Source organism: Gadus macrocephalus, chromosome 13, assembly GCF_031168955.1.
Source record: "Gadus macrocephalus chromosome 13, ASM3116895v1".
Taxonomy (NCBI): Eukaryota; Metazoa; Chordata; class Actinopteri; order Gadiformes; family Gadidae; genus Gadus; species Gadus macrocephalus.
In genome coordinates, this window is record NC_082394.1 from 1,495,126 (window position 1) to 1,519,591 (window position 24,466).

Sequence of the window (24,466 nt, forward strand, 5' to 3'; positions counted from 1 at the left end):
AAAGTCCCCTATACGAGGGCTCCAGGTTACGATGTGTTCCTCCTGGTGTTTATCGGTGTCAGGTCAGTCCCAGGTTAAGGACGGGGTGAAACCAGAGACCCAGGCCTCCGCCATAACAACCGGACTCTGAGGTGTCACATCACCTGAACCAAGCCCCATTCAACCAATCCCACCCCATCTAGAAAGATCATGTCGATAGTGGTTGAATAAAAGCTTTGAGTAAAAGAAATAATTGAACAAAAAACGGTATTGTGCATAAAAATAGCTTTATTTCAAATAATAAAACCAGGCCCGGCATGCAGAAACCAATGATTCATTGGTTGGTGCCCATGCGTTTGTCCATGTGCTGCTCCAGGACATTTCTCTCCTGAGCCAAAGTGACAAGAGCTGGGAGCAGATTAACATCTGAACGGTTTCCATGGGGGTTCTGGGTAGTAATCAGGAGTATCTGGAACTCTCCACTGAGGTGGGTGCTTCCAGATGGAGAGACGTTTAATGACATGCTTACTGCCGGAGGTCCATGTTATTTAAAAGGCATTTGTTTGGTGAGGGATCCCCCACTTTACTGGGGTTGACTGGTTCCTGATCAAAGCAGATTGTGAACCGTTCAATTAATAAACGCTTTAATGACGTGAATGATGATCGGAGCGTTTCTTCAATTACAATTCTACAATTTTCTTTACGAAGACCGCATGAGATTAAGAGGGAACACAATTTGAGCTATTGAAACGAAATGCACTTCAACAACCTCCAGGATAAAATTTGCTGAGCTAGCTAGCTAAGTGATGGTGGTTTCACCAGCCAATCATTTACCACTTAGCCATTAGCAGTAGCAGTAGCAGGAACCAGGGCCTGAAAGTATCCGAGCAACCGATGGGCTAACAGAGACTTAGCACAACGGCTAAGGTTAACACCACTTAGCTAGCCGAGTGATGCTAACTGTGGCAGTTTGAACCGCTGAAAACATGGCAGTGATATGTTTTGTGAAGCTTTCATTTCAAACTGTTAATCTGGAACCAAATCTCTTGTGGCCATCTCGTCGGTACAACATCCCTTAAAAGACCGAGCGATAAACACAGACCACATGAGAAATCCTTCTTCTACAATAACAAAAAAATAAAAACACATAAATACATAGCGCTTCAAAACAAAAAGTCTAAAAGATAATAGAAACTCTTAAAAAACTGTCTTATAACTATTTGCTTTTGAAAATCTCCACCTAGTGTGTATAAACCTTTTAAAATGACATATACAACAGCTTAACAAGGGAGGAGGGGCAGGGAGGAGGCCATACAATATCGAGTTAAATTAATGAAGAAAAAGAAAAACGTTGGTCAAATCCTGAAAATAAAACCAACAAACAGAGAAAGAATGAGAGTTAGTATATGCATCGGTAGTATCGAAAATAAACAACTCGACCCTCAACAGAAGAGGTGCGAGTTTGATTCCAAGCACTGACAGTATAATCACAACCAGAACTTAAACATTGATACGGCGGTGGAGCAATAGAAGCTATAAGCAATACAAACCAAAAAGACAAAAAGAAAAATAATTTGGCATTTAAATATTTGGTAGGATTTGGGTTGTGTATATTGCGATGCCTATGAGAGAAATGACGTACCAACATGTAATCCAAACTATGTACAGACCCTTACTAGACCCGTGTGCGTCTGTTGGAACCAGAACTTTATAAATACAGTGTGTTCGTTAATCTGAGGAAGAGGAGTACTAATAATACCCCCATGATGAAGCTTACTGAACCAAAACTCACAAAACACAGGACAGAAAATAAACAAAAATAGCTTGAGAGTCTAGCTTATTTGACAAACTTCGGAGAGATTGAGGGCCACGGAATAGCTTGAAAACGACAGTTAATCATGATAAGAGACCAACTGCCAGATTCTTGTGTGTCGTGACCGTGACTCAAAAGGCGGGGCGGGGGCCTACGGCGGCTCCACCATTAGGGTCACACATGGACCGAGATAAGCAGGAAATATTATCTTTCAGAGGGCCGACTTCTAAAGCGCACGCTGATGACCACAGCCGCCCTCCCCCCACATAACCACAGGCTGGTGGTTATGTGATGTCCCCCCCCCCCCCCCCCTCCCCCGGCTGGTGGGCCGGTCTGGAATGCGCTGCCTCGGCCAGAACCCAGTGATCCGATTCACCAAACCAACGCTGGAGAGAGAAGGAAAATTATACTACAGACTTCTCTCCCGGGCACGTCGACAAAACCAGCACTAGAACAAGTATCACAAACCAGTACTAGAACAAGTACTATGAATCAGTCCCATTAAGCAGTACTATGAACAAGTATCACAAACCAGTACTAGAACAAGTACTATGAATCAGTCCCATGAAGCAGTACTATGAACAAGTATCACAAACCAGTACTAGAACAAGTACTATGAACAAGTATCACAAACCAGTACTATGAATCAGTACCAAGAACCAGCAATAGAACCAGTACCGTTAACCAGTGCTAGAAAAAGTCCCAGGAACCAGTAATAGAGAAAGTTCTTTGAACCAGCACTAGAACACCATGAACCAGTACCCAAGGGGCAGTATCCTACCTTCTGTCAATGTTTGCTATATCCTGGGACTTAAGACGTTTAGACTCTCACCAATGATTGAAAAAAAGTGGCCAAGTCACCGTTGGTTATAAAAGCCTAGTTAAACTCATTCTATTGTTTTCTTCCGGTAACGTCCGACTTGAGGGTTAATCTCCAGGTCTTTCCGTGTGGCGGAATTTGAAGCCTGACTCATGTCAGAAGGAATGAATGATTTCTAAGAGTGCTGTAACTATTTACCCAGGAGGACTGCTCTGAATAGTTCAGCCCAGGGTACGGAAGGCCTGTGGTGGTTGCCGCGGTAAGGACCGTAAATGCCACCAGTGGGCTGTGATGGTTTCTGATCGACAGGGAAAGTACCTACTGACAACGCGGGGTGACATTTCTTCCCGAGCATAAAAGGAAATCTTTTATTTAGAAAAGAAAACGAAAGTCACAATAAACGGTTGAAATCTCTGCATGACGTTGAAGACACAAAGACATAACAAAATAATTAACTACAGTAAAGTGGAGCTCTGCGATACCAGAACAAGATTCAATAAAAAAAAAAAAATCTAAAACAGACTCCTCATTGGTTGAGGAGTGGACCAATGAGGAGCCGGAGGAGGTAAAAGGACAAGGAAAATAAATAAATGGAACTGAACGTGTACCGCGATGAGAGCATGGCATTGCACAGTGTTAGTGTTACAAAATGGAGGACCGGGGGGGATAGAGAGAGGTGGGGTGGGGGGGGGGGGGGGGGGTACGAAAGAGAAATGCAAGAGAAGACTTTGCCATTTATTTACAAAGTCCTCAATTGTCAATAAAGTTGTAGATGCTATTTACATGGGGAGACGAAACCAAAATGAAAACCAAAAAGTAAATTCTAATCAAAATGGTGGTCTCGTACCGAACTGGTTTGGACCTGAAACGGTTCTCCCCTCTCGCTTCTTCTCAAAAAACTAAAAACAATAAAACAAATCTAAGAACAAAGCCTCCGATTGGATAGAAGAGCACCAATCGATTTATTGAATATTGAGGAGGATGAGGAGGAGGGGGCGGAGTCAGTCAGTGCTCCGTTGAAGCGGTCTCCCTCCCTGATTGGCTGCTACTGAATGTCATTGGGAGGGGCGTTGAGGCCCAGCAGAGGGAGGAGGAGGGGGGGGGGGGGGGGGTTTCAGGCACTGAGTGAGGTTGGGGGCTGGGTCCGTATCCGGGGGTCTTGATCAGGGTTCAGAGGTGAGGGGGGGCGGGACTATGCGTATATCTCCGTGGTGGGGGCCTTCTTGTAGATGGGCTTCTTGCCCAGGTCGTAGCTGCCCTCGTCCTTCTTCTTCATGCGGTAGATGAGCAGCAGAATGAGCAGCACGGCGAAGATCAGCCCCACAGCGCCCCCTGCGATCAGAGCTGGAAGGACAGGACGAGAGACCGTCAACACTCGGACTACAGCGAGAGTATACACCATTACATCGTTTAGATGCATTGATCGGTTTCAAAGTATAAACCGATCCATGTCCACGACCGTCGTGTTTCATTTACGATGAAAAAACGAAAACGTCACAGATTTTGATGCGTTTGTACTTTGAAACAAATCCATACCATCAACCATTCACAGAAGTGCGTTTGCCTTCTGGCGTCTTCACCATCACCGCAATAGTATGTGAAGATGTTAGGGTGTTTGTAAGCCGCCTTAGGTACGAGAATCAAGTGTCTTGGAAATCGCTTCGGTATGTTTGATCTATTATCCAGCCACACCGTCGCCAAATACGGTACAATTCCATCACTCAAGTGTTGGGAGTTTCAGTGCCGTAAACCTCCTTCGTCTTCAGAACCCCGGCCTACACATTAAGGCCCAATCCCATTTCTACCCCTTACCCCTCCGCCTTACCCCTTCAAAACAAGGGGTAAGGGGTAGAAATGGGATTGGGCCTAAGGGTGCCGTGCCCAGAACCCGTCGGCCAATGGGTGGGGTGGGTGCGTCGGGGAGCCGGCTCTACTGACCTGCGAGGACCTCGGTCTTGTTGAAGATGCTCTCGTCGCTGGCGTGGGACATGAGCACGTTGGAGGGCTGCTCCTCGTGGGAGGAGGGCGCCTCGTTGCTGTGCAGGTGGATCTCGTTGCTCTTCCGCACCGCCTCCACCTCGTCCACCGTGGGCAGGGCCGGGCGCTCCAGCTCTGAGATCTGGTTGTCGTTGACGTCAGGCTGGGGAGAAGGGGGGAGCCGAGGCGATGTTAGAGCCGTGGCAGGGCGACGCGGACGCAAACTAACTGAAGGAGAGCCGAGCGGATTCCGTCCAAAATTCATCATCATCATCATCCTCACATTAAAGATCCAATGTTAAAAAAACCTCCATGCCATAACAGATTCCAAGCCATCACCAACTCCAAACCATACTTCTATTGCATATATATATATATATATTTTTTTTTTTACATAGTTTGCGTTTCTCAATACACGCCACAAAAGGCAGATATTTTCCACCATTTCTTTCGGCTACAATAGAGCAGGATTCCCTTCAACAATAAGTACTGACAAACCGAGTAGTCAAATACAAAAGGTGTCTAATGTCTCATTATCCCGACATCGCCCCCACTGGGGAGTGGACTCTAGAGACCTCTGGTCCCAACAAGGTGGGTGTACTGGTTCCTCACCATGGCTGGCGTCTTGTCCTGGTCCCATCTGGTGGGCACGGTGGTGGCTGTGGAGGGAGGAAGAGGAAGAGGAAGGTTAGAGGACGCCATGTGAAGGGGTTAGTCAGCAGAGTACAAGGAACACAAACCTACAGAAAGTTATTCCAGTTCACCAAACAAAATCTCAACGTTTCCCTGTAACTACTCCAATGAAATCCCAAAGAGGTAATAATGAATTCAAGGTCTAATAAATAATTCAAGGTCGCAATAATAATAATAATAAATACTTATTATTAATAAATACGTTAACATTTACAGCACACATAAAGTTGTTCCGAAAACATCTCGGTACTGACCTCCATCACCGGATCCGGAGAACTCTGACTCCTCCTCGTCATCTTCGTCGTCGTACGGCGTATCGTCTTCGGCGTCGACGGTGGTGTGCGTGTCCTCGGTGAAGGCGAAGTCCGAGCCGTTGGGGGAGTCTCCCGACGACACCAGGTCGTCAGGGCGCGTCGTGGGCATCCATGTCTCCATCTCCCTCACCTGCTGGGGCACCAAAGGGAGGCCAGGGTAAGACCACAAGCCCTGGAGCAAGGCACCACAGAGATGAGCTAACAGAGACCCCCCCCCCCCGGAGGTTTGACAAAGAGACCCGTACTGGGGTCAACACCAGGGTCGAACCTCAGGGTCGACTCCTTCCTCAGGGGGTTTGGTTCCCTAGTTCCGTCTCCCCAACAAGGTTGTGCAGCACTCGTTGTGTAGCGAATGATTCTTTATGGCTCCTGCTAAATGACTAAATGTTAAGGCCATCCAGATTGAAGACAATCACTGCACCAGGGTGATAACCGGCCTGGTCTGGTTTCAGTCTTTGTGTTTAGGACAAAAGCTGGAGAGACATTGAGTTGACGGCCGTGACGCAGGTCACTGCGAAAGGGAATCCAAAAACATTCCCTTCCCATCGAATCACATTCACTCAGTGACTGGGATGTGATGGACAAGTGTGTTAAATTGATGTGGGCATCTCAACCATCTGAAAGTAAGTAGCAAGCGACCTCACACAAAAAGGGAAAACTCATGAATACATTAAGAAACGCTGTTGCCACCGGTGACTAAAACTAATGAACAGAAGGAAGGCAGTTTTCAAGAACTCCAAGGCAACATCATGTCTGGAGGAGTCATCCACCGGGACCCACAAGAGGACACGTAGTAAACACTTCAGTAGCCTAAAGAGACGCCACTCGGTACAAGGCCGAGGAAAACCATTCCTCTCCTCCGACTGTCAGCGAGTCAACAGTAAATCCTCAAACAGTGGAGATAATTACAACCGTGTAGGTCTGAAGTGCTGCTTTAGGCTCTTCAATATTTCTTCCCCTGGTCATTGTCTGGCGCCTCACACGGACAAACACTGACATCAACGATGCACACTGTTATCACAAAGAACGTATGACTACTGTTCCACTCCTAGACCGTCTAATTCAACACGGCCAAGTATACAGGGGGCTTCAGCGACACTGGTTTCAACAATGATACGATGGTGGGGAATTTCTTCAGCTTCTGTGCTCTAATCTTAACTCATTCAATGAATTGAAAGCTGCAGTGCTCCTGTTTGGATTGACTCCCCGAGTAAAGTCAACAGTCGTGGCTTGTTTGCTCTTCCCAAGCCGTCCAAGAGATCTGACCCGCTTCCCAAAGTGAAAGTCATTGAAACGGTTCAGAGACAACGACACCGTGAGCAGAGAGTCCGATCTCTAATGAAGCCGTCAGCAGGCGCTCAATGGACACAACAGAGGATTCAGGAAACCAAGACATCGGATTCCACGAGCGCCCACACAACCGGCCGCAAGAACCGTCCCTCGAGAACTCAACGTCACTAATAACCTTTTCAAAAAACGAGGAGGCTTCTTAATGAGGAGATTCAAAGTATGCCGTAGCAGATGTCCAATTACTATGAAGACCAGTCCCCCCTTGCTGTTTTAAAGACCCACACAAACAGCGTTCTGCATGACAACAGCAGCGGGTCCACAGTCGTTCTGTAATCCCAATGAGGGGAGAGCAAGCTATGCTAATCCCATTAGCACACCTAATTTCATCGCCCATTTGCCCGGGGGGGGGGGGGGTGGGGTTGTGGGGTCTTATTAACACCCCACCAAACCTCTATCAACCTAATTAACATGACCACACACACACACACAAACAAAGAGGGCAGAGAAACAAGGGCGAGACCAAGTCAAGAGATGGGGAGTGACCCTGCCCCCAGAAAGCAAACCGTTTGAGGGGCAAGGATGGTGGTCTCTAGAAGGAGATCACAAGGAAGGAGGTCTGTTTCCTCAGCCTCCCTTCATGAGTACAGACACAATCCCTCAACCTCACTTCATCCAAACCCAGGGATCCCTCTGCTAGTTTAAACACTAAAAGGTTGGAAGTGTAACATAGTGATAGCTGATAGTAGCATTGTGCATCGTAACGCGAACGGTCCATGGCGGGCTAGGCTAACAGATGACTAAACTGAATTAATAGTGGTGTGTAAGAACACAGGCGGCGTTGAACAGCCCAATAGGAATGGAGCAGCTAGGCCAAGTAAAGCCGGCTAACAGATGACTGGACTGAATTAAGTGGAGCGGAGAGCGGTTTACGGTCGAGGGCTGAGTCAGGCTACAATGCTCGTAGCGCTGCAGCCACTCAGTGGGAACGGCTGACCAGTTAGGCTACGGCTAGCGACCCTTATCTGAAGTTATTCACACGGAGCGCCTGGGACAAGGCCAGTCGAGTTGTTTATTATGCCGACAGTGAGGGCGATAACGACGAGTGCTGTGTGCGGCTAAACAGCAACATACGAGTGCGGGTGGAAGGAAACTATGAACTAAACGGATAACAGAGAGGGGAAGGCAGGCTATACGATCTGCCTGAGAAGATGTTTTAAAAACGCTAAAAACACATGAAACGAATGCAAGAGCATTGGGAAAGGCATTCACAACCCCCCTGTCTCTTGGAGACACGCGCGTGACATCATGCGCCTGCACCATAATTGGTTCCAGCCGACTTCAGAACTAGTGGCTTTTCTTACCAACCCCTCCCCCCCTTCTAGTGTGTGTGTGTGTGTGTGTGTGTGTGTGTGTGTGTGTGTGTGTGTGTGTGTGTGTGTGTGTGTGTGTGTGTGTGTGTGTGTGTGTGTGTGTGTGTGTGTGTGTGTGTGTGTGTGTGTGTGTGTGTGTGTGTGTGTGTGTGTCCTGGCTGTTGGTAGAGGGGGGGGGGGGGGGAAGAGAGGCAGCCATCTTGAAGCCTCCTCCCTACGCTGTAAGGTATGAGGGTCTGGATGCGGCCTTCTCTAAGCCGGCCACTCCTGTGTTCCTCCATTGCCTTTCTCCCCTTTGTTTTGGTATATCTCCTCCGTCTCCGCTTTGTCCATTCTGCCCAAGCGAAGCCATTTCATTTGTACGTATTGACTCATTGAAAGAACCCCTTTGCACAAAAACACTCCCTCAATGACCCTGTTTCACTCTGTTGTTCCACAATCAAAGGCCGACAAAGACGCAGTTTGTAAAGGGAATTCAAAGCAGCCTTAAACCCCCGCTATGCCCCTCTTTGAAACCCCACACAGAGGTAAAGTGTGTGTGTGTGCGTGCCTCTAATCCGCGCTGGTAAACTGGGGAGCGCCCTTCATTTCCTCTCCTTGTGTTCAGTCGATGTGGGGTCCCACACACACACACACACACACACACACACACACACCTCATTGGAGTCGTACCGTGCACGTCAATGCAGGGAGGCCTTCCAAAAGCATGACTCACATGACTGAAGAAATACCAAGTCCTGAGGACACGCAAAGTGCTCTCAAAGATGACGGACACCTTGTAGGACCAATGGGGAGGGCATAGTGAGGACCCCACATACAGGCAGGTTCACCCCAGTGTGGTGGCACGATAGTAGGATGATAGCATAACCATCATCCTTCTTTAGGTCAGGGAGGGTTGCCCTTTAGCAAACCTGGAAATCACTCTGTCCCCGAGTGCAGAGTGAAGTTGGAAACCCCCTCCACCTTTCAATGTCCTCATTAAAAACGTCCATGACGAAGGCACAAAACTACTTGAGTGACCGGAAGCCACACCTGTCAACCCAGGTACAGGGAGGGGGGGGGGGGTCCTGTGTGTTTCCCCCCGCCGTACAGCGAGAGACCAGGTCCAAATTACAGCGTACACGCCGCTCTGCGGGCGGTGCTCTCCCCGACGACATACCTGACCCCCTGCGGCCCCCCCGAGAGGTGTTCAGACCCGTCCCGACAGGTTGCTGCTACGACGTAGAGAGAACACACATCAAACAGCCGGCTGTGGGGAGAACGGAGGCTTTGGTGGTGGATGATGTCAGTGAGTTTATTATCAGATCGGCAGGATATCTCCCCCCGCGACTGCGCGCACGCTCTCCCATAGAAGCACAACCCAACCGGGAGGGGAGGCCAGACTCTGGCCTCGTGCGCTTACAGTCTTCAGGACGATGCGTGTCGACATGCACACACCTGTGCATCATGTTCACGAGAACACAAAAGACGAGACGACAACTCCTTCTTTGTGGATATGGAAACCACCTGCAGATAAAGATCACTGCTTTGAATCTATGCCTCGCTGCTGCCTTTAGAAATCGCTCAAAACCTTTGACATTCCCTTCGTTTTGTCGGGGCAGGCTGTAGCAGGTTCTGCTGCGGAGACACGGCGATGGAGTCAGGGAACAGGAGCAACCCCGGCCAACTGGTTCATGATCCAGAAGCCCATGAGCAACAACAACATCACACTCCGGTCCCAGTAGCCTGTTTAGCAGATGCTTTAAGGAAGGGACTCCAGATAAACGTCATAAGGAGCAGGAAGGGGCAGGGCGACCTGCTCTGCAATGTCTACAGGAAGGCGGTGTAGACATCAGCAAAAACTGGTATCGTTTGGCCGGGAGTAGAACACCATAACAACAACTCAATGACCTGCCTCCCCCACAGACACAAGGCCTCCATTCAAATACAAATCCCTTCACAAGGCCTTGGCGGGTCCACCACCGCAGACCTCCTCATCACAACGTTCCCGTCACGTGCACCACCACCCGACGGAGGGAGCAGCCACACAAACTGATGAAGAGTGCACACGTCTGACAGGTTTGGTCAGGGTCAACGCCTGGCCTTCAAATGAATATAAATGCATGCAAAGCAACAAGGCGCCACTCTTCCCGCGAATCATGGAGTACTTTTCGCTGACCAACAGGAGGCAGCTGATAGGGGCGCACGGACTACCCACTCCCCCGGAGGAGGTGGAGAAAACGGTTCCTTTTGATTGCCCAGAAAACCTTGAACATTATCAGCACAAGCAGAAAGTAAATTCACAGAAATCCTGTATGCACCAAACTGCTTGGCTCGTCTAACAGGATAGGTTTGCTATGATCAGATATCCATGATTAAATATTCCCATGGAAATTAAACAGAAAATGACGTACGAGTAAAAATACAACCGTACACACATCCTAGTATGAACAACAGATGTCCAAGATGAATGAGCATAATGGCTACTTCGTATTCCGAGTGATAAGATCTTATTTTGAAGCACAGGTCTCAACTCTATTGCCTAATCTCTTGAGATAATCTTTTACCTTGAGGCTCTGTCTTGCCTTAACAACAAGTAATCCAACAAAGAGGTTCTTTGTTCCGTTCAGACGCTGGACTCTGGTTTTACTGGTGGTCATGTTGCATGGAGTTTCCAAACGAGCGCCATTAAAGAAACTCCTATTGGTCGACAAAACAAGGCCTCGGGTCATGTGATACAGCGCACCTTAGAAAGAGGAAACTGGATTTGGGATTTTTCTGTACTAAGTCAACGTCACTCCCTAAATGATTACGCAATCAAAACAAAGGTTTGTCCACAAAGAAAAATTCTCTTTGGCTTCTGAACAGGTTAAGCCCCAAAAGCCCAACCCCAAGCTGGCATGAATGGGAATATTATACAACAGGGAAATGTTTACCAAAGACGAAAGCAGAGAAAGTCCACTTGAAAACTTCCTCAAGCGAGTTCCTCAGCTTGAGGAACTTTCACATCTTCTACAGAACATGTTGCGTGTTCCACGTGAAAGGCAGACTCCCTCCCTTGATCATGAAACTGCTCTCCCGGGTTTACCCATCAGAACACACGTGCCTGTCCAGTTGTCGGAGTGGGATGACATCACCCATCGTTTCCTTGTAGGCGTTGGCCGTCAGTGGCTGGTTGAAAACTAGTTGAGCATGAATTCCTAACGAGACACACATTGTAGTTATTGAAGAAACGCTCCTTGTTTGACCTGCTGATCTATCATTTGCTTGTTTATTTGTTTAAGCATTTAGCCGACGCTTTTATCCAAAGTGACTTACGACGACGACGATCCATTATTTCAGGGCCCATCTCCCATAGAGCAATCTGGGGTTAAGTGCCTTGCTCAAGGGCACAGTGGTGACGGCGGGATTCGAACCCCTGACTTTCTGTGGCTACTGCCATGTTAACCGGGTTCCTTAACCGACCTTCTACAGCAGCCGGTCAAAGAGAGGCCTGCCTGATGCTGCGAGACGAGCCAGGCTCATGAATCCGGATCCTTCCATTAGGACCATAACCTGCCCGGAAAAACAGTGAGTAGAACCGCCTCTGCAGCCGCCCTCTGTTAACACAGAGCTCCTCAATGTGTCCACTTTGTTTTTAACACAATCTGAAAGGCCACCCTGTCAAACCACCCGCCGCTCGGCCAACGAGATCCCCCCCCCCCCCCCCCCCTTCCCCGGGGGCCGGACAAAGCCGTCCGACGCCTCTGGGGCATATCAATAACCCCGGCGACCAGGGGGCTAAGCCCAGGGTGGCGCCGCCTTCATTAAAGGCGGAACAATCCGTCCCATCTGCCCTACGCAGGGAGGCATCTGGTCCATTCACCCGGCCACAGCCCGGCCGGGCCCTCAAAGGCCGCAGCAGAAAGTACCAGCATGCCGGAGTGGGCTTCCGTATTCTTTGTCACGTCGGACGTCTCTTGACCTCTGGGGGAAAGGGGGCCAGTCACTCGTTGTTACCCCGGCCCTCTGACCAATCACTGGTGTAACCCCCAGGTCCCCCTACACCCCCCCCCCCCCCCCCCCAAACCAGCTCTTTCTCCTCAGAGGCTCAGCAGGCTCTTTGTCCATAGATTATCTTAAGTGCCAAGTGAAACTGAAACACAATGTCCTGCGCTATAGTCTGAAACCCCACTGGCCATTACTTCCACCATATCACCTTGTTAAAACTCCATTTGTGATGCATCGTTACCGATAGGGAAAACCTTGGCTGCGGATGAAGACCAGCCGGTGGTGTGGCCGTCAGCTTCAAGGAGGGTTACACACATCCGTCTATGAAACCTCTAAAACTTCTGCATTATGATTAATAGGATCATGAAACCTTGTATTGCGCCGGACCCCGTATTAGTCTGACCCTCGTGCAGGACAAATCAGTAACCGGAGCCTCGGGACCAAAGTCATGTCCGTGAACAAACATCAAGGCCCTGGCCCCCCCAGTGCCAGAGAGAGAGACAGAGAGAGAGACAGAGAGACAGAGAGACAGAGAGAGAGAGAGAGAGAGAGAGAGAATCAAAGCAAGCAGTGACGCAGTCGCACGTCCACATAGAATCCTGATTGTCAGGTCACGTGCACAGAGACACACACCTCTGCCATTTTCTCCAGACAAAAGGCCTCTAGATTCCTTCCACCTTCTCCATGTCTATCTATAGCCGTCTTTCCAACAATCATGGCAAGGGGGCACTATGGAAACCAATGGTGATGCAACACCACCCTGCTAGCAGATCGTTAGGCATCTGATCGATACGTTCTTTAAATGGAAGACTCCCGTTGCGTTCCATAAATCTAGGGACTACTGCCCGTAACTCTGTGGGGGTCTCCCCGACTCAAACCTTAAATGGTCACATGATGCACGGCTTTGTTCATGGGACCCGAAACGTCCAAACCCGATTACTGTCCAGTACAAAGATAAACTGTTTAGCAGTTCACCAGCGAGCTACTTAACCCGATCAATTAACCAGGTCAAGCACGAGGCTCAAAGCTTGCATGAGACGCGCGTTATTCCAATCCAATATTTTTTTTACTATGCATTAACCAAAATTTGCAATGGATTTTTTATCTAGCAACTGTTGGAGGAAGCCTAGCTCATTACCTGTACTATAAATAGCAAGGAGATAAGACAATAATTCACTGCCTAATCCGTCGACCACTTGAAATCAAATCCGTTTCCTTGCTGCCGTGAGGAACCAAGGTGGCTGATTGACTCTGATAAGTCTTAATCGAGTTTCGCTGGCGTCTACCTCGAGAGGGAATGTCCCGAGGTCTGATTTTTTGCTTCCTCTGTGGGATGAAGTCATGCAAGCTGCCTGTTCAGACGCCTACCGCCGTAAACCCTATGAGGGACCACATAGCCTGTGGTCATTGAAGAGGAACATAACACAGGAATCTTCTTTGTAAAACAGGGCTTTCTGATCGGGTTCTCCCCCCCGCCCCCCCCCGCCTTTGAAGCATGTCAAACTGAGTCAGTCAAACCTCGGATCAAAGAAATCATAGCAGTAGATTTATTATCTACCAGAGAATCCCGATCTCAAAAGACAGGAAGTAATAAAAACCCAGAATAGGAAGTCTCAGATTAAAGCAACTCCGGAAGTTGGTAATGAAGCCTTTATAAGGATGCCAAAGGGGGCTAAACTGGTGTTAATGGGAATCTCCCACAGAGAACCATCAACACAGACTTCCCTCTCGTTTGAAATCACTTCCCGAGAGCGCAGACGCCCATGTTTACAAGCGGCTGAGCCATTTAGCAGACAGTCTGTACAGCAGATCATCCACGGGGCTACGACCCAGCTTCATCCAACTCTAGTTCTGGTGGCTAAACTGTAACACACGCACACACAAAGCAACACGACTAGTGCTAGCTCTGGGACACTCCCTGGTTGGAGGACTGTGGGTCTCTTTCTTCCTGTTGGCTGGTCAGGGAGGATTTGGCTACGCAATCACCGTCCTCCGCAAAAGGCCTTTCACCGTAGAACAGAACCTTACCGGGTGAGGGAGAACTGAAAGAACGTCACTCTTTATTCATGGGAACGCAATGTTGGAGTGAGCGTGTTAGACTTTGGAGGGTCAAATAGCCCTCGTCCGGTCAGCAGCAAGAGGGTGGAGGAAAGATAAACAAAGAATAAAGTGTGCTATCTGCCCTGTGGCTCATAAGTAGCAGGGTTAATGCGGTGGTCATCAGGATGTGGTCATCAACAGGATGTGACCGAGCGGACACACAAACACAGGTACACAAACACACACACACACACACGCAAGTAAAACCTGGCTTCCGTGGGACCTTAAATAACATTGCCGATGCCAAGTGTCCCCTAACACCGTGCAGCAGGGGGGCCTGATGGAAAATGAATGATCAGTTACTGGTGAATCAGCAGCCTGACTGCCCACAACAACAAGTTGGTTCCAAGGGACTGCGGCCAGACTGGTCAACCTCCATTTCCCTCGAGGAGAACTGAGAATGACGTCTGGTCACCACAAAGTAGAAACCACCGTCCCAACAGAATGAGCCAAAAGTGCCACCGTACAACCGTCGGTTGGGGCAGAATCCATTACTTTTAAATAAGTTTCTGCTCGGGGTTACATCTGATACGTTTTGGTATATTAAAATATTTGTTGTACATAATAATTATGCAATACTATTTTCTGTTATGACACATTTCCCACATGGGACCAATATAGTTTCTTACCATTAGCGCCAGAACGTTTTATATTTTACTTCCACTAGTTAGCTTCCCCAGCCAGCTCAGGGCGAAGACATCCCCGCGGGACAGGGGACGAGACGCCCAGGCAGGGCAGGCGATCTGCGTCCCCACTGGAGGACCACCATGGCTGGGCTACCCTCACCACCTGCGCCTTTGTGAGGAGACTCCTCCAGCACAGAACCACAACAGCCCCCACCCATCAGGGCATTTGTTGGCCGGATGAAGGCCTGTGCTGCCATTTAAATGCATCATCGTTACATCATCGGCAAACAACAACAACAAACTCCCGACCAAAGTCCCAGTCGGCTCGGCCTGCACTCAGTCGGCCCGCATGTTATGGAGTCAATACTAGAACAATAAAACCATTTTAAAGGGAACTCAAGACTTGCAGGAGGGAGCCATTGGTGCTAAACCGTTCACATAACAAACGTCTAAGGATATCTAGGAGGCGGGGGGGGGGGGGGGGAAGGGGTGAATCAAATTCCTCAAACTTTTCTCAGAGGCGCAGGGGAGAAGGGACCCCCTCTTGGTCCACACCCCCTTCCTCCCACATTCCAGGGTCCAAAGAGATTTTATAGACCAGCGGACAGGAAAGAAGCGGCCATTATTACACGTTAGCTACCAGCGTCATTTATCATGTTCCCCAGTCTCCCGCCCAGCACGGCTCATTCAACGCCCAGAGAAGGACAAGGAAAGAGAGAGAGATAAGCTAGCTCGAGAGGGGATAAGAGAGAAAGAAAAACAGAACTAACGAAGGAGCCGGATGGAGGGAGACAGAGAGAGATAAGCGAGCTAGTTCTCGTGCAAATGATTAGGAGCTCAATTCAAAACCGGTTGCATACCAGTACGGCGGTGTTGCTAAAGCCTGAGTGTGAGTGTGTCTGTGTGTGTGTGAGTGTGTGTGTGTGTGAGGGGGGGGGTGTTGTGGTCTACTCAAATTGGGAGGAAAGTACAGCATGGTTTCTTTAAAACTCCAAAATCCAAGGACAAATACAGTCCCGCTAAAGTCCGACTTTTTATTATTTCATTTTATTGTATGTGAGGCACTTTGAGTCTGCCTTGTGTATGAAAAGTGCTACATAAATAAAGTTACCTTGCCATCAATAATAATCCAATAGAGAGAAAGAAAAGTGTGACTTCATTTTACTTTTAAAAAAGTTCCTTTCGCTGGAGCCAAAGGTTTACAACACTTTAGTTTACGTCGTGTGGACTCATTCTGATCACACTAAAACGTTTTAGAATTTTTCGACAGGATAATTTGATCACACTAAAAGGGTGCAACCGTTTAACAAAACATGATTATGAGATCTATATCAGTAATAAAATCATAATGTGCCTCTCCTATTCTCTTGCACACACCCTGAAACAGGCTGCGTTAATACTTTAAACAATAATATGTAAATCCATACATTTTAATATCCATGGCAGGGAAACTGCAGAGGTTATAGGAAAAAAAACAAACGTGTTTTCTTCCCTTGCATGGCTAAACTGATGCTAATCATCTCCAGAAACGACATGACTACAGCAGAAAAATGCATGCATGTGGCAGTAATGGACACAAGGCTCAAACTTGCAAACGCACACATTTTCTCTACGGCGAAACACAGCATGGGAAACCACGTCAACAAGGAGGGGCAGGGACAAAATCGAATTAACTTTGATGGTCTGAAAGGGGATAATAGCCAATCAGGTTGGTCGATTGGCAACAATGACAAAGCTGCCCAATCATGCAACATTCCGATCATGCCTGTGGCCTTCCCAAAGGATCCTTGGGCTTCCCGGGAGCAGTTTGTACCCCATTGTTGTGCCGCAAAACATTGTATCAATAATCTGGGACCGCCAACCCCAAATTCCAGTAACGACCCCATTGGGTCGGGGGGGGGGGGGGGTGGGGGAGCTAAGCAGCCTTCAAAAGGGAAGTGAAGGGAGAGAAGGAGACTATGGAGTGGGAGGAGGGGAGGAAGAAAAGAACAGGACCAACAATTGATCAGAGAGAGAGAGAGAGAGGGAGAGGGCGAGGGACACAATCAGTGGAGAATCGAGAGGGCATGATCAAAAAAGAAAAAAAACGTTAGAGAGAGGCGGTCAGAGTGAGTACAAGCCTGAGGGAGAGAGGAGAAAGAGTTTTTAATTAAAAGACCATTTGAGTGAGGGGGAGACTAATACACGCCGGTCACACACGGCTGGCCTCGACTACCAGGGGTGTAGGGTGGTGGGGAGGGCATCCCTTATGAAATAGACCAGGGGGATCTATTGAGAACCCTCCAAGTGTGTCAAATACCCCCCGCACGGGCCAGTCCGAGGCCCTCAGAGGTCACATTCCGAGAGGGCATCACCGGAGGAGCTCGGCCAACCACTACCACAGGCCAGCTAGCAGGAGGAATGTGAGCGTTCCCCAGCCAGGGCCCAGCCACGGCGTGTGTGTACGCGCCTGTTTCAATTAACTTTTCAGAATCGTGCCTATGCCAACGATCAACACTGATGCAGTCAGTTTTTAATACGCAAACACTGAATTGTTTTACCTGCCAAAGGGTTGAATCTATCCACCGATCGATTGGGGTTAGATGTGGACCTTGGCTACAGGCCTTCTCACTATGGAATCTCAGAGTTCTGAAGGCTAGCACGACCACACACACACACGTTTCCCAAAATAGCATCTCTTGTCAGACTAAAACGAACTTGATCATGACTTGAAGGTTTAGGTCTTGGTGTGTCCACCGTCACCTCAACACTCGGTGGGTCGAGAATGTCGCCCGGGAAGCAGCACTTGATGGTCAGGTGGTGCGGTCGCTGGTTTGGACTGATTGTAGCTAGCATGGTATTAGCTCCCGTCTGTCCGCAGCCTTGTTGTTCCGGGTCCGGTGCTAGCATAATTTGCCTGCGCGAAGTTTAACTTTAGCCGACCAGACCCCTACACATGTAGGAGTCAACAGATTGGTTGGTGACCACCAGGATTTACAGGGGGTGGTCCATCCACATTTGAAAAAACATTATTTAGGTTATCAGAAAGAGGAGTACCATGCAGCCAATCTGAGGGTTACTGGTGGACGGTTAGGAATGCCTTGGGTCTGGAGCACTGCAACCTTTATACCAGATTAACACCACACACACCATCTGTACCCGCTCTGTCCCTCCCCCCTGGGCAAGACGCTGCGTGTGACGGCAGAATAGTAATGGAGGGGGCTATCAAGATGCCACCCACAAAGTGTGACACACACACACACACACACACACACACACACACACACACACACACACACACCTATTAATAGTTCATGAAGGTACACCTGAGCCCGCCAATGTCGTCAAGTTAATCTGATACAGCTGTTAAAGACATCTACACACAGACACCAACTATAATAACAGACTCAATCATAAAATAAGTAACAAATAAACCAGGCACCATTTGACAGGACCATCTCAAAATAACAAGAGTTGAAGTTCCGTACACATAAAACCAACTAGGATCATTTAATATATTAACCACAGAAACTCTACGCGGAGAAAAATAAATCACTACAACCTTTGCTCCGACTATTAAACAACAGCAATCCTTTCCGAAGAGTAAATGGGAAGTTGTGCTCCAAACTCTCCCAGAGGGCCGCATTCCTGTCACCCTAGGTCAGAGACCTGTTCTTCTCATGCGATAACACAGTCTACTCTGGGGCTTAGATCTATAGCACCTAACAGATAGGGTACCTCGATGTACATCATAGGCCCGAACACATGGGCTGAATCAGTGAACCCTCGTCCCGGGCCCCCCTCTACCCCAAGCACGGTCCCGGGTACGTACGTACACACACACACACACACACACACACACACACACACACACACACACACACACACACACACACACACACACACACACACACACACACACACACACACACACACACACACACACACACACACACACACACACACACACACACACACACACACACACACACCTCTGACGCTAGTTAGCAAACAACCACGGGACATGGCTGCCCTTTCCCGACTCTCTTGGACAACTTGTCAATATTGTCTTTTGCCCTAAATGTTTTCTCAAACGGTCTCCCTCCCTTACCACTGGAGGTGTAAAGTATGAAGTGATTTTAGAGTAAATCAGAGTGAGCCGGACCGAGGCTGAGGAGGCTAACCGTGCCGCAGGGTAACCCAGGAGGAGTTACTGAGATTCGGCTCGGATCGAATTAAAGCAACCGGTCGATCGATACACGGAAAAACACACATAAAAACAATTTAAACTGTTGGAATAGACAACTTACCGACTCTGAGTGAACGGAGGCGAACAGAAACAACACGAGGCACACTTTAAACATGGTTTCTGTCCTCAAAAAGTCTAAAAAGATATATGTATTAAAAAAAGATTAAAAGCGCTTAGTTCGCCGAGGAATTCGCGGCTGGGAGGTGAAAGGAGGCCACAGGAGCTTCTTTCTTCACCAGATGTTTTATCGATAAGGTCCCGATGTGGAAAAACAAGCACTGTCCACCTTGTTGATCACCTTTGAATATTCTTGCGCAACGTTTGTATCCTTCTCCGGAGTTTATGATCGAGCAGACTGCGCCAGCCGGGTCCGACATGCTCTATATTTCCCATGTCACTCCCCACCCAATGGTGAGCGGCGACCAATCAGCGACGAGCCCAGCGTCGGCCGCGGCCAATGAGCGAGGCGTGGTTTTCTCTTTTCCGTAATTTACCGTAAATGACCGACTCCTATTAAACAACACGTCGGCCCGCCCCCTTCTGAGCAACGGAACTTCACAGTTATTAAACTCCCGACGAGTTGACGTTGTTAAGGATTCTCTTACCGGTTGAATCAGCAACACAACATTGAGTCTTACTGTTTTAGCGACACAAACATTACATCATTGAGGAAGGCTAGATCAGTTTAGTTTAGAAATGTCAACACTGGACCTAAAAAGGGTTAATTGAGCTGGAAATCTTTTCACATTATCATGTGATCGTTTGAAGAATTATTATATTATACAATACGAAGAGTTTACTAATACAAGATGGTAAATTAGTGAATGTAACAGGCCTATTATAATATACTATTATATGGAAAAAGTCGAATATAATCTTGAATGCCCATGATCCGGAAGCGTTCCGATTTCCCTTCTTTCTTTCCTTCTCTGTCGGACTTTTCAAACCTTTACCACACACATCTTTACGTAGGCTACTGATTAGATTGACCAAATCAAAAAAGGATTCCCCAACTCCCTGACTTTGAAAGTCTGATTAGTTGCGTGGTATTTAAATGTCACGTACTATCACAACCACGCATGCCATCATACACGCAGGGTTTGCATTCTTATGATCTTAACTAATGCAGAGACTGAATATAGTTAGACTAGCAGTGTATTTCACCTACGTTTAACGAGACACTCCAATTTGTGTGTGTGTGTGTGTGTGTGTGTGTGTGTGTGTGTGTGTGTGTGTGTGTGTGTGTGTGTGTGTGTGTGTGTGTGTGTGTGTGTGTGTGTGTGTGTGTGTGTGTGTGTGTTTGGGGTCACCTGTGTCTATGTTTGTAGTGCCTACATGTATGTTTGTGGTGGCGTTTGTATGTCATGTCTGTAGTGTGTGTTTGTGTGTGTGTTCTTGTATGTGGTGTGTGTGAGTGTGTTTTTGTGTGTGGTATCTGAAGTTTGCTTGAATGTGTCTGTGTGTGGTATCTAGTGTATTTATGTGTGGTGTCTGTAGTGTGTGTGTGTTCTTGTATGTGGTGTGTGAGTGTGTTTTTGTGTGTTGTATCTGAAGTTTGTCTGTGTGTGTGTTTGTGTGTAGTGTCTGTACTGTGTGAGTGTGTTTGTGGTGTCTGTCGTGTGAGAGTGTTTGTGTGTAGTGTCTGTAGTTTGTGTATCTAGTACATTTTACATCATCCTCTACATTTGAATGGGCAGGTAGCAACCTGCAACCTCTGACGTTCTGGAGAAAACATGTTCTGCATTCCACACTTTAGCTGAGGGAAACGTGATGTCACACAGCTGGCCTGCAGCCATTGGACATTTGCATTTGATGTCATCCAGGGAGAGGGAAGAGAGATGGTGGTTGATCCATTTCCCCAATCGTCAATTTAGAGGAAGTCATCACTAAAGGTCATGTTGTTCACCGTGTGTGGGTGAGTGGATGTGTGTACGTGTGTATGTGTGTGTGGGTGTTTTTAACTTTGTGATATGCATGCGTGTGTGTGTGTGTTTTCTGAGTGTGGGACCAGTCTACTATGTAGCCCACACCAGTATGTAGACCAGTCCACTATCTAGACCAGTCCACTCTCTAGACCAGTCCACTCTCTAGACCAGTCCACTCTCTAGACCAGTCCACTCTCTAGACCAGTCCACTCTCTAGACCAGACCACTCTCTAGACCAGTCCACTCTCTAGACCAGACCACTCTTTAGACCAGTCCACTCTCTAGACCAGTCCACTCTTTAGACCAGACCACTCTTTAGACCAGTCCACTCTCTAGACCAGTCCACTCTTTAGACCAGTCCACTCTTTAGGCCAGTTTACTATCTAGACCAATCCACTTTCTAGCCGAGTGCAATTTCTATACCAGTCCATTCTCCTGACCAGACCACTATCTCAACCAGTCCTCTCTCTAGACCAGTCCTCTCTCTAGCCAGTCCTCTCTCTAGCCAGTCCTCTCTCTAGCCAGTCCTCTCTCTAGACCAGTCCTCTCTCTAGACCAGTCCTCTCTCTAGACCAGTCCTCTCTCTAGCCAGTCCTCTCTCTAGACCAGTCCTCTCTCTAGACCAGTCCTCTCTCTAGCCAGTCCTCTCTCTAGCCAGTCCTCTCTCTAGCCAGTCCTCTCTCTAGACAGTCCTCTCTCTAGACCAGTCCTCTCTCTAGACCAGTCCTCTCTCTAGACCAGTCCTCTCTCTAGACCAGTCCTCTCTCTAGCCAGTCCTCTCTCTAGCCAGTCCTCTCTCTAGCCAGTCCTCTCTCTAGCCAGTCCTCTCTCTAGACCAGTCCTCTCTCTAGACCAGTCCTCTCTCTAGACCCGTCCTCTCTCTAGACCAGTCCTCTCTCTAGACCAGTCCTCTCTCTAGACCAGTCCTCTCTCTAGACCCGTCCACTGTACACCAGTACAGTCACCTGGGCAGCTCCTGCACCGTCACAATGACCCAGGAGGGCGTTGGTTCAGTCAGGCCTCAACGCCGATGAGTAAAGGAAAGAACACACTAGAGGCACCGTGATGGAGAGCCGAGACCAGGGGTGGGATCTGAGTCACCAGAAAGCACCTGGTCGGCTGGGAGAGGTAGATAAGCACGATTAGGACGCAGCTATCAGCTCTGCTCCACGGAAAGGGTGCAGGGTCAGAGATAAGAGAGGTGGCAACGCAGGTGACATTTAAATGAGGTGAAGTGCTTCACGCCATATCAGTCCTCTAGAAGACAAAGGACCACTGGTCTGGGTCCGCTGTCTGTCTGTCTGTCTGTCTGTCGGCTCTCTTTCACTCTGTTTGTCCGTCTGTCTGCACCCCTCACTCTGTTTGTCTGTCTGTCTGCTCTCTTTCACTCTTTCTGTCTGTTTCGATTGGTCTGTCAGTCCGTCTGTAATCTATTACTCTGTCTGTCTCTCTGTTTGCTTGACCGCCTGTTTGTCAACCTGCATGTCCGGCCACATGTCAAACAGGCTGACAGACAGGTCGTATGCATACATCCATCCTATTAAAGATTACTTTGAAAACATCTTAAAGAGCAAAATAATACGTGCCATCAACAGTTAAAACCACATGAATCGAACTTTTACTTAAAATGCAAATCAATCAGATCAGTTCTACATAGAGCTGATCAGTGTTCTACTTATTGTGTTGTATAGCAGATATAGGCCTACCTTTATCTTATTGAAAGATTTCTAAATACTCAGTTGATACGTTTCATATGTTAAGTTTGTATTGCGTTAATGTTATTGTTAACAATTAGAAAATTTCTGCTATGAATACAGCAGAACTCCGAAGTAGCTCTGTAGAGATCGGGAGAAAACTTCCCCATCCATCGTTTTGATAATACATTTGCGCCCTCTGTCGATCATATTCTTGCATTGCATGTTCAATTTCGCTTGAATGAATTCCTTTGTTTATTTCCGTATCGTCCATTCTGCTGAATGTGCCTCCCTCCTTACTGACCACACAATTAACTAAACAGCTCATTAATTAAAGCGAATCCGTTAATAACAAATGACCCCCGAATTTTTATATTTACAGAAGATTAACTCTGTTAACCGACGGAACTTTTGTATGTATAGATAGTGAAATGAAAATCAATGAAAAGGATCCACTAGATGTCGCTCTACTCAAACGTTCACGTTGGCCCGAGGCATGTTGGCCATTTACAGAATAAAATGTGTGATGGATACTACATGAGCCACGGACTTATTCCTGGAGAGACGGAACCTGAACTAATGTAATATACGATAGTTAGAAATATAGATCTGCTAAGATAAGCGAAGAGGACCAGAGCGATGACATATTCACGAAACTAACTCGATTGTTGTTTCCATTGGATGGCCTACCAGCCACCCGATTATTTTAGTTCTCAATGTTTTCAGTAGTATAAATTATAGGTAGGTGTAACGACCCTCATTTACTAGGCTATACTCAAGGGCCTTCATCTTTTCAACAAATGTAAATGTTACTTTGTATTCGTTTTCAGCATCCTGTGAAAAACGTCATGAATAACAGTTGAAATAGTAAGGATAATTACAGCATTGGCCTCATCTCTACACACTACCGGCTTGTCTAAAATGTACTCCCAGGTCCGTCTGCCACGGCTCTTGTATGTGTGTATGCAGTGTCGTACTCGCAATGAAAAGAGCGTGCGTGTGTCTGCCACGCCCCAAGAACTCAAACTTTCATCCGATGATGGACCCTGATCCATCACGTATTCCTTAGGGCTGCTGGGGCCCCCTAGGGGCAGGAGGCCCTAACTACTGAGGCCCCCGAGATAAACCCATTTGAAGCCACTTTATGAGTTAGCCTCGCTCTTATAGCTGTGGTCTGATCAAAGTGTCCACGCGCTTTGAAGTGGGACTCCAGAGTCAATGCACACATCAGCAGTTCACCGGACAGTTCGTCACTGTTTGGTTCTAGCTGTGTGTGTGTGTGTGTGTGTGTGTGTGTGTGTGTGTGTGTGTGTGTGTGTGTGTGTGTGTGTGTGTGTGTGTTTGTTCGTGTGTGTGTGTTTGTTCGTGTGTATTTGAGTGTGCGTGTGTTTGTGTGTGTTTGTGTGTGTGTGTGTGTTTTACTTTCTAAAAGCACTCAGATTAAAGCTATTACAATTTAAACGGATTGAGATGCACAAGGAGATCTTTAAGATGTTGGACTTTTCAACCACAACCTTATTTCTGCACCTGTGAACCTGGGTCGGGAACACTCTGAGGTTTTGTTTGAACAGACCTGGAATAAAGTGCACTTTATCCTCGTCTCTGATGTCCTGAGCTGTTTTTTTTTCAATATTCAGATATTCTCTTTGGTTTCATTTCAAGTTTCAG

At 47.8% G+C, this 24,466-nt stretch overlaps 1 protein-coding gene across 4 annotated transcripts; it reads right to left on the reverse strand.

Moving 5' to 3' along the window:
• Positions 1-249: 249 nt before the first annotated feature.
• sdc4 (syndecan 4) lies at positions 250-19,559 on the reverse strand. Of its 4 annotated transcripts, none has more exons than XM_060070467.1 (5): positions 19,241-19,559; positions 5,537-5,768; positions 5,202-5,248; positions 4,551-4,752; positions 250-3,956 (listed from the first exon to the last, which is right to left on the reverse strand). In XM_060070467.1, the coding sequence occupies exons 1-5, from the start codon at positions 19,292-19,294 to the stop codon at positions 3,805-3,807; spliced, it is 687 nt and encodes a 228-aa protein (XP_059926450.1). In that variant the 5' UTR covers positions 19,295-19,559; the 3' UTR covers positions 250-3,804. The 4 variants fall into 4 exon arrangements, with proteins under 4 accessions (XP_059926450.1, XP_059926453.1, XP_059926451.1 ...); XM_060070470.1 differs by having other exon boundaries at positions 5,537-5,726; positions 19,241-19,557; XM_060070468.1 differs by having other exon boundaries at positions 5,537-5,729; positions 19,241-19,557.
• Between the last annotated feature and the right edge of the window lie 4,907 nt (positions 19,560-24,466).

Bases quoted from the DNA above. Each gene is read 5' to 3' on its own strand.
- sdc4 (XM_060070466.1), bottom strand. From the start codon at position 10,967: ATGACCCGAGGCCTTGTTTTGTCGACCAATAGGAGTTTCTTTAATGGC. The intron at 5,727-10,802 runs GTAAAAGATTAT...GTGCCCCAGCAG, and splicing joins AGGCAAGACAGAGCCTCAAG to GTGAGGGAGATGGAGACATG. The intron at 3,957-4,550 runs GTCAGTAGAGCC...CTGTCCTTCCAG, and splicing joins CAAGACCGAGGTCCTCGCAG to CTCTGATCGCAGGGGGCGCT.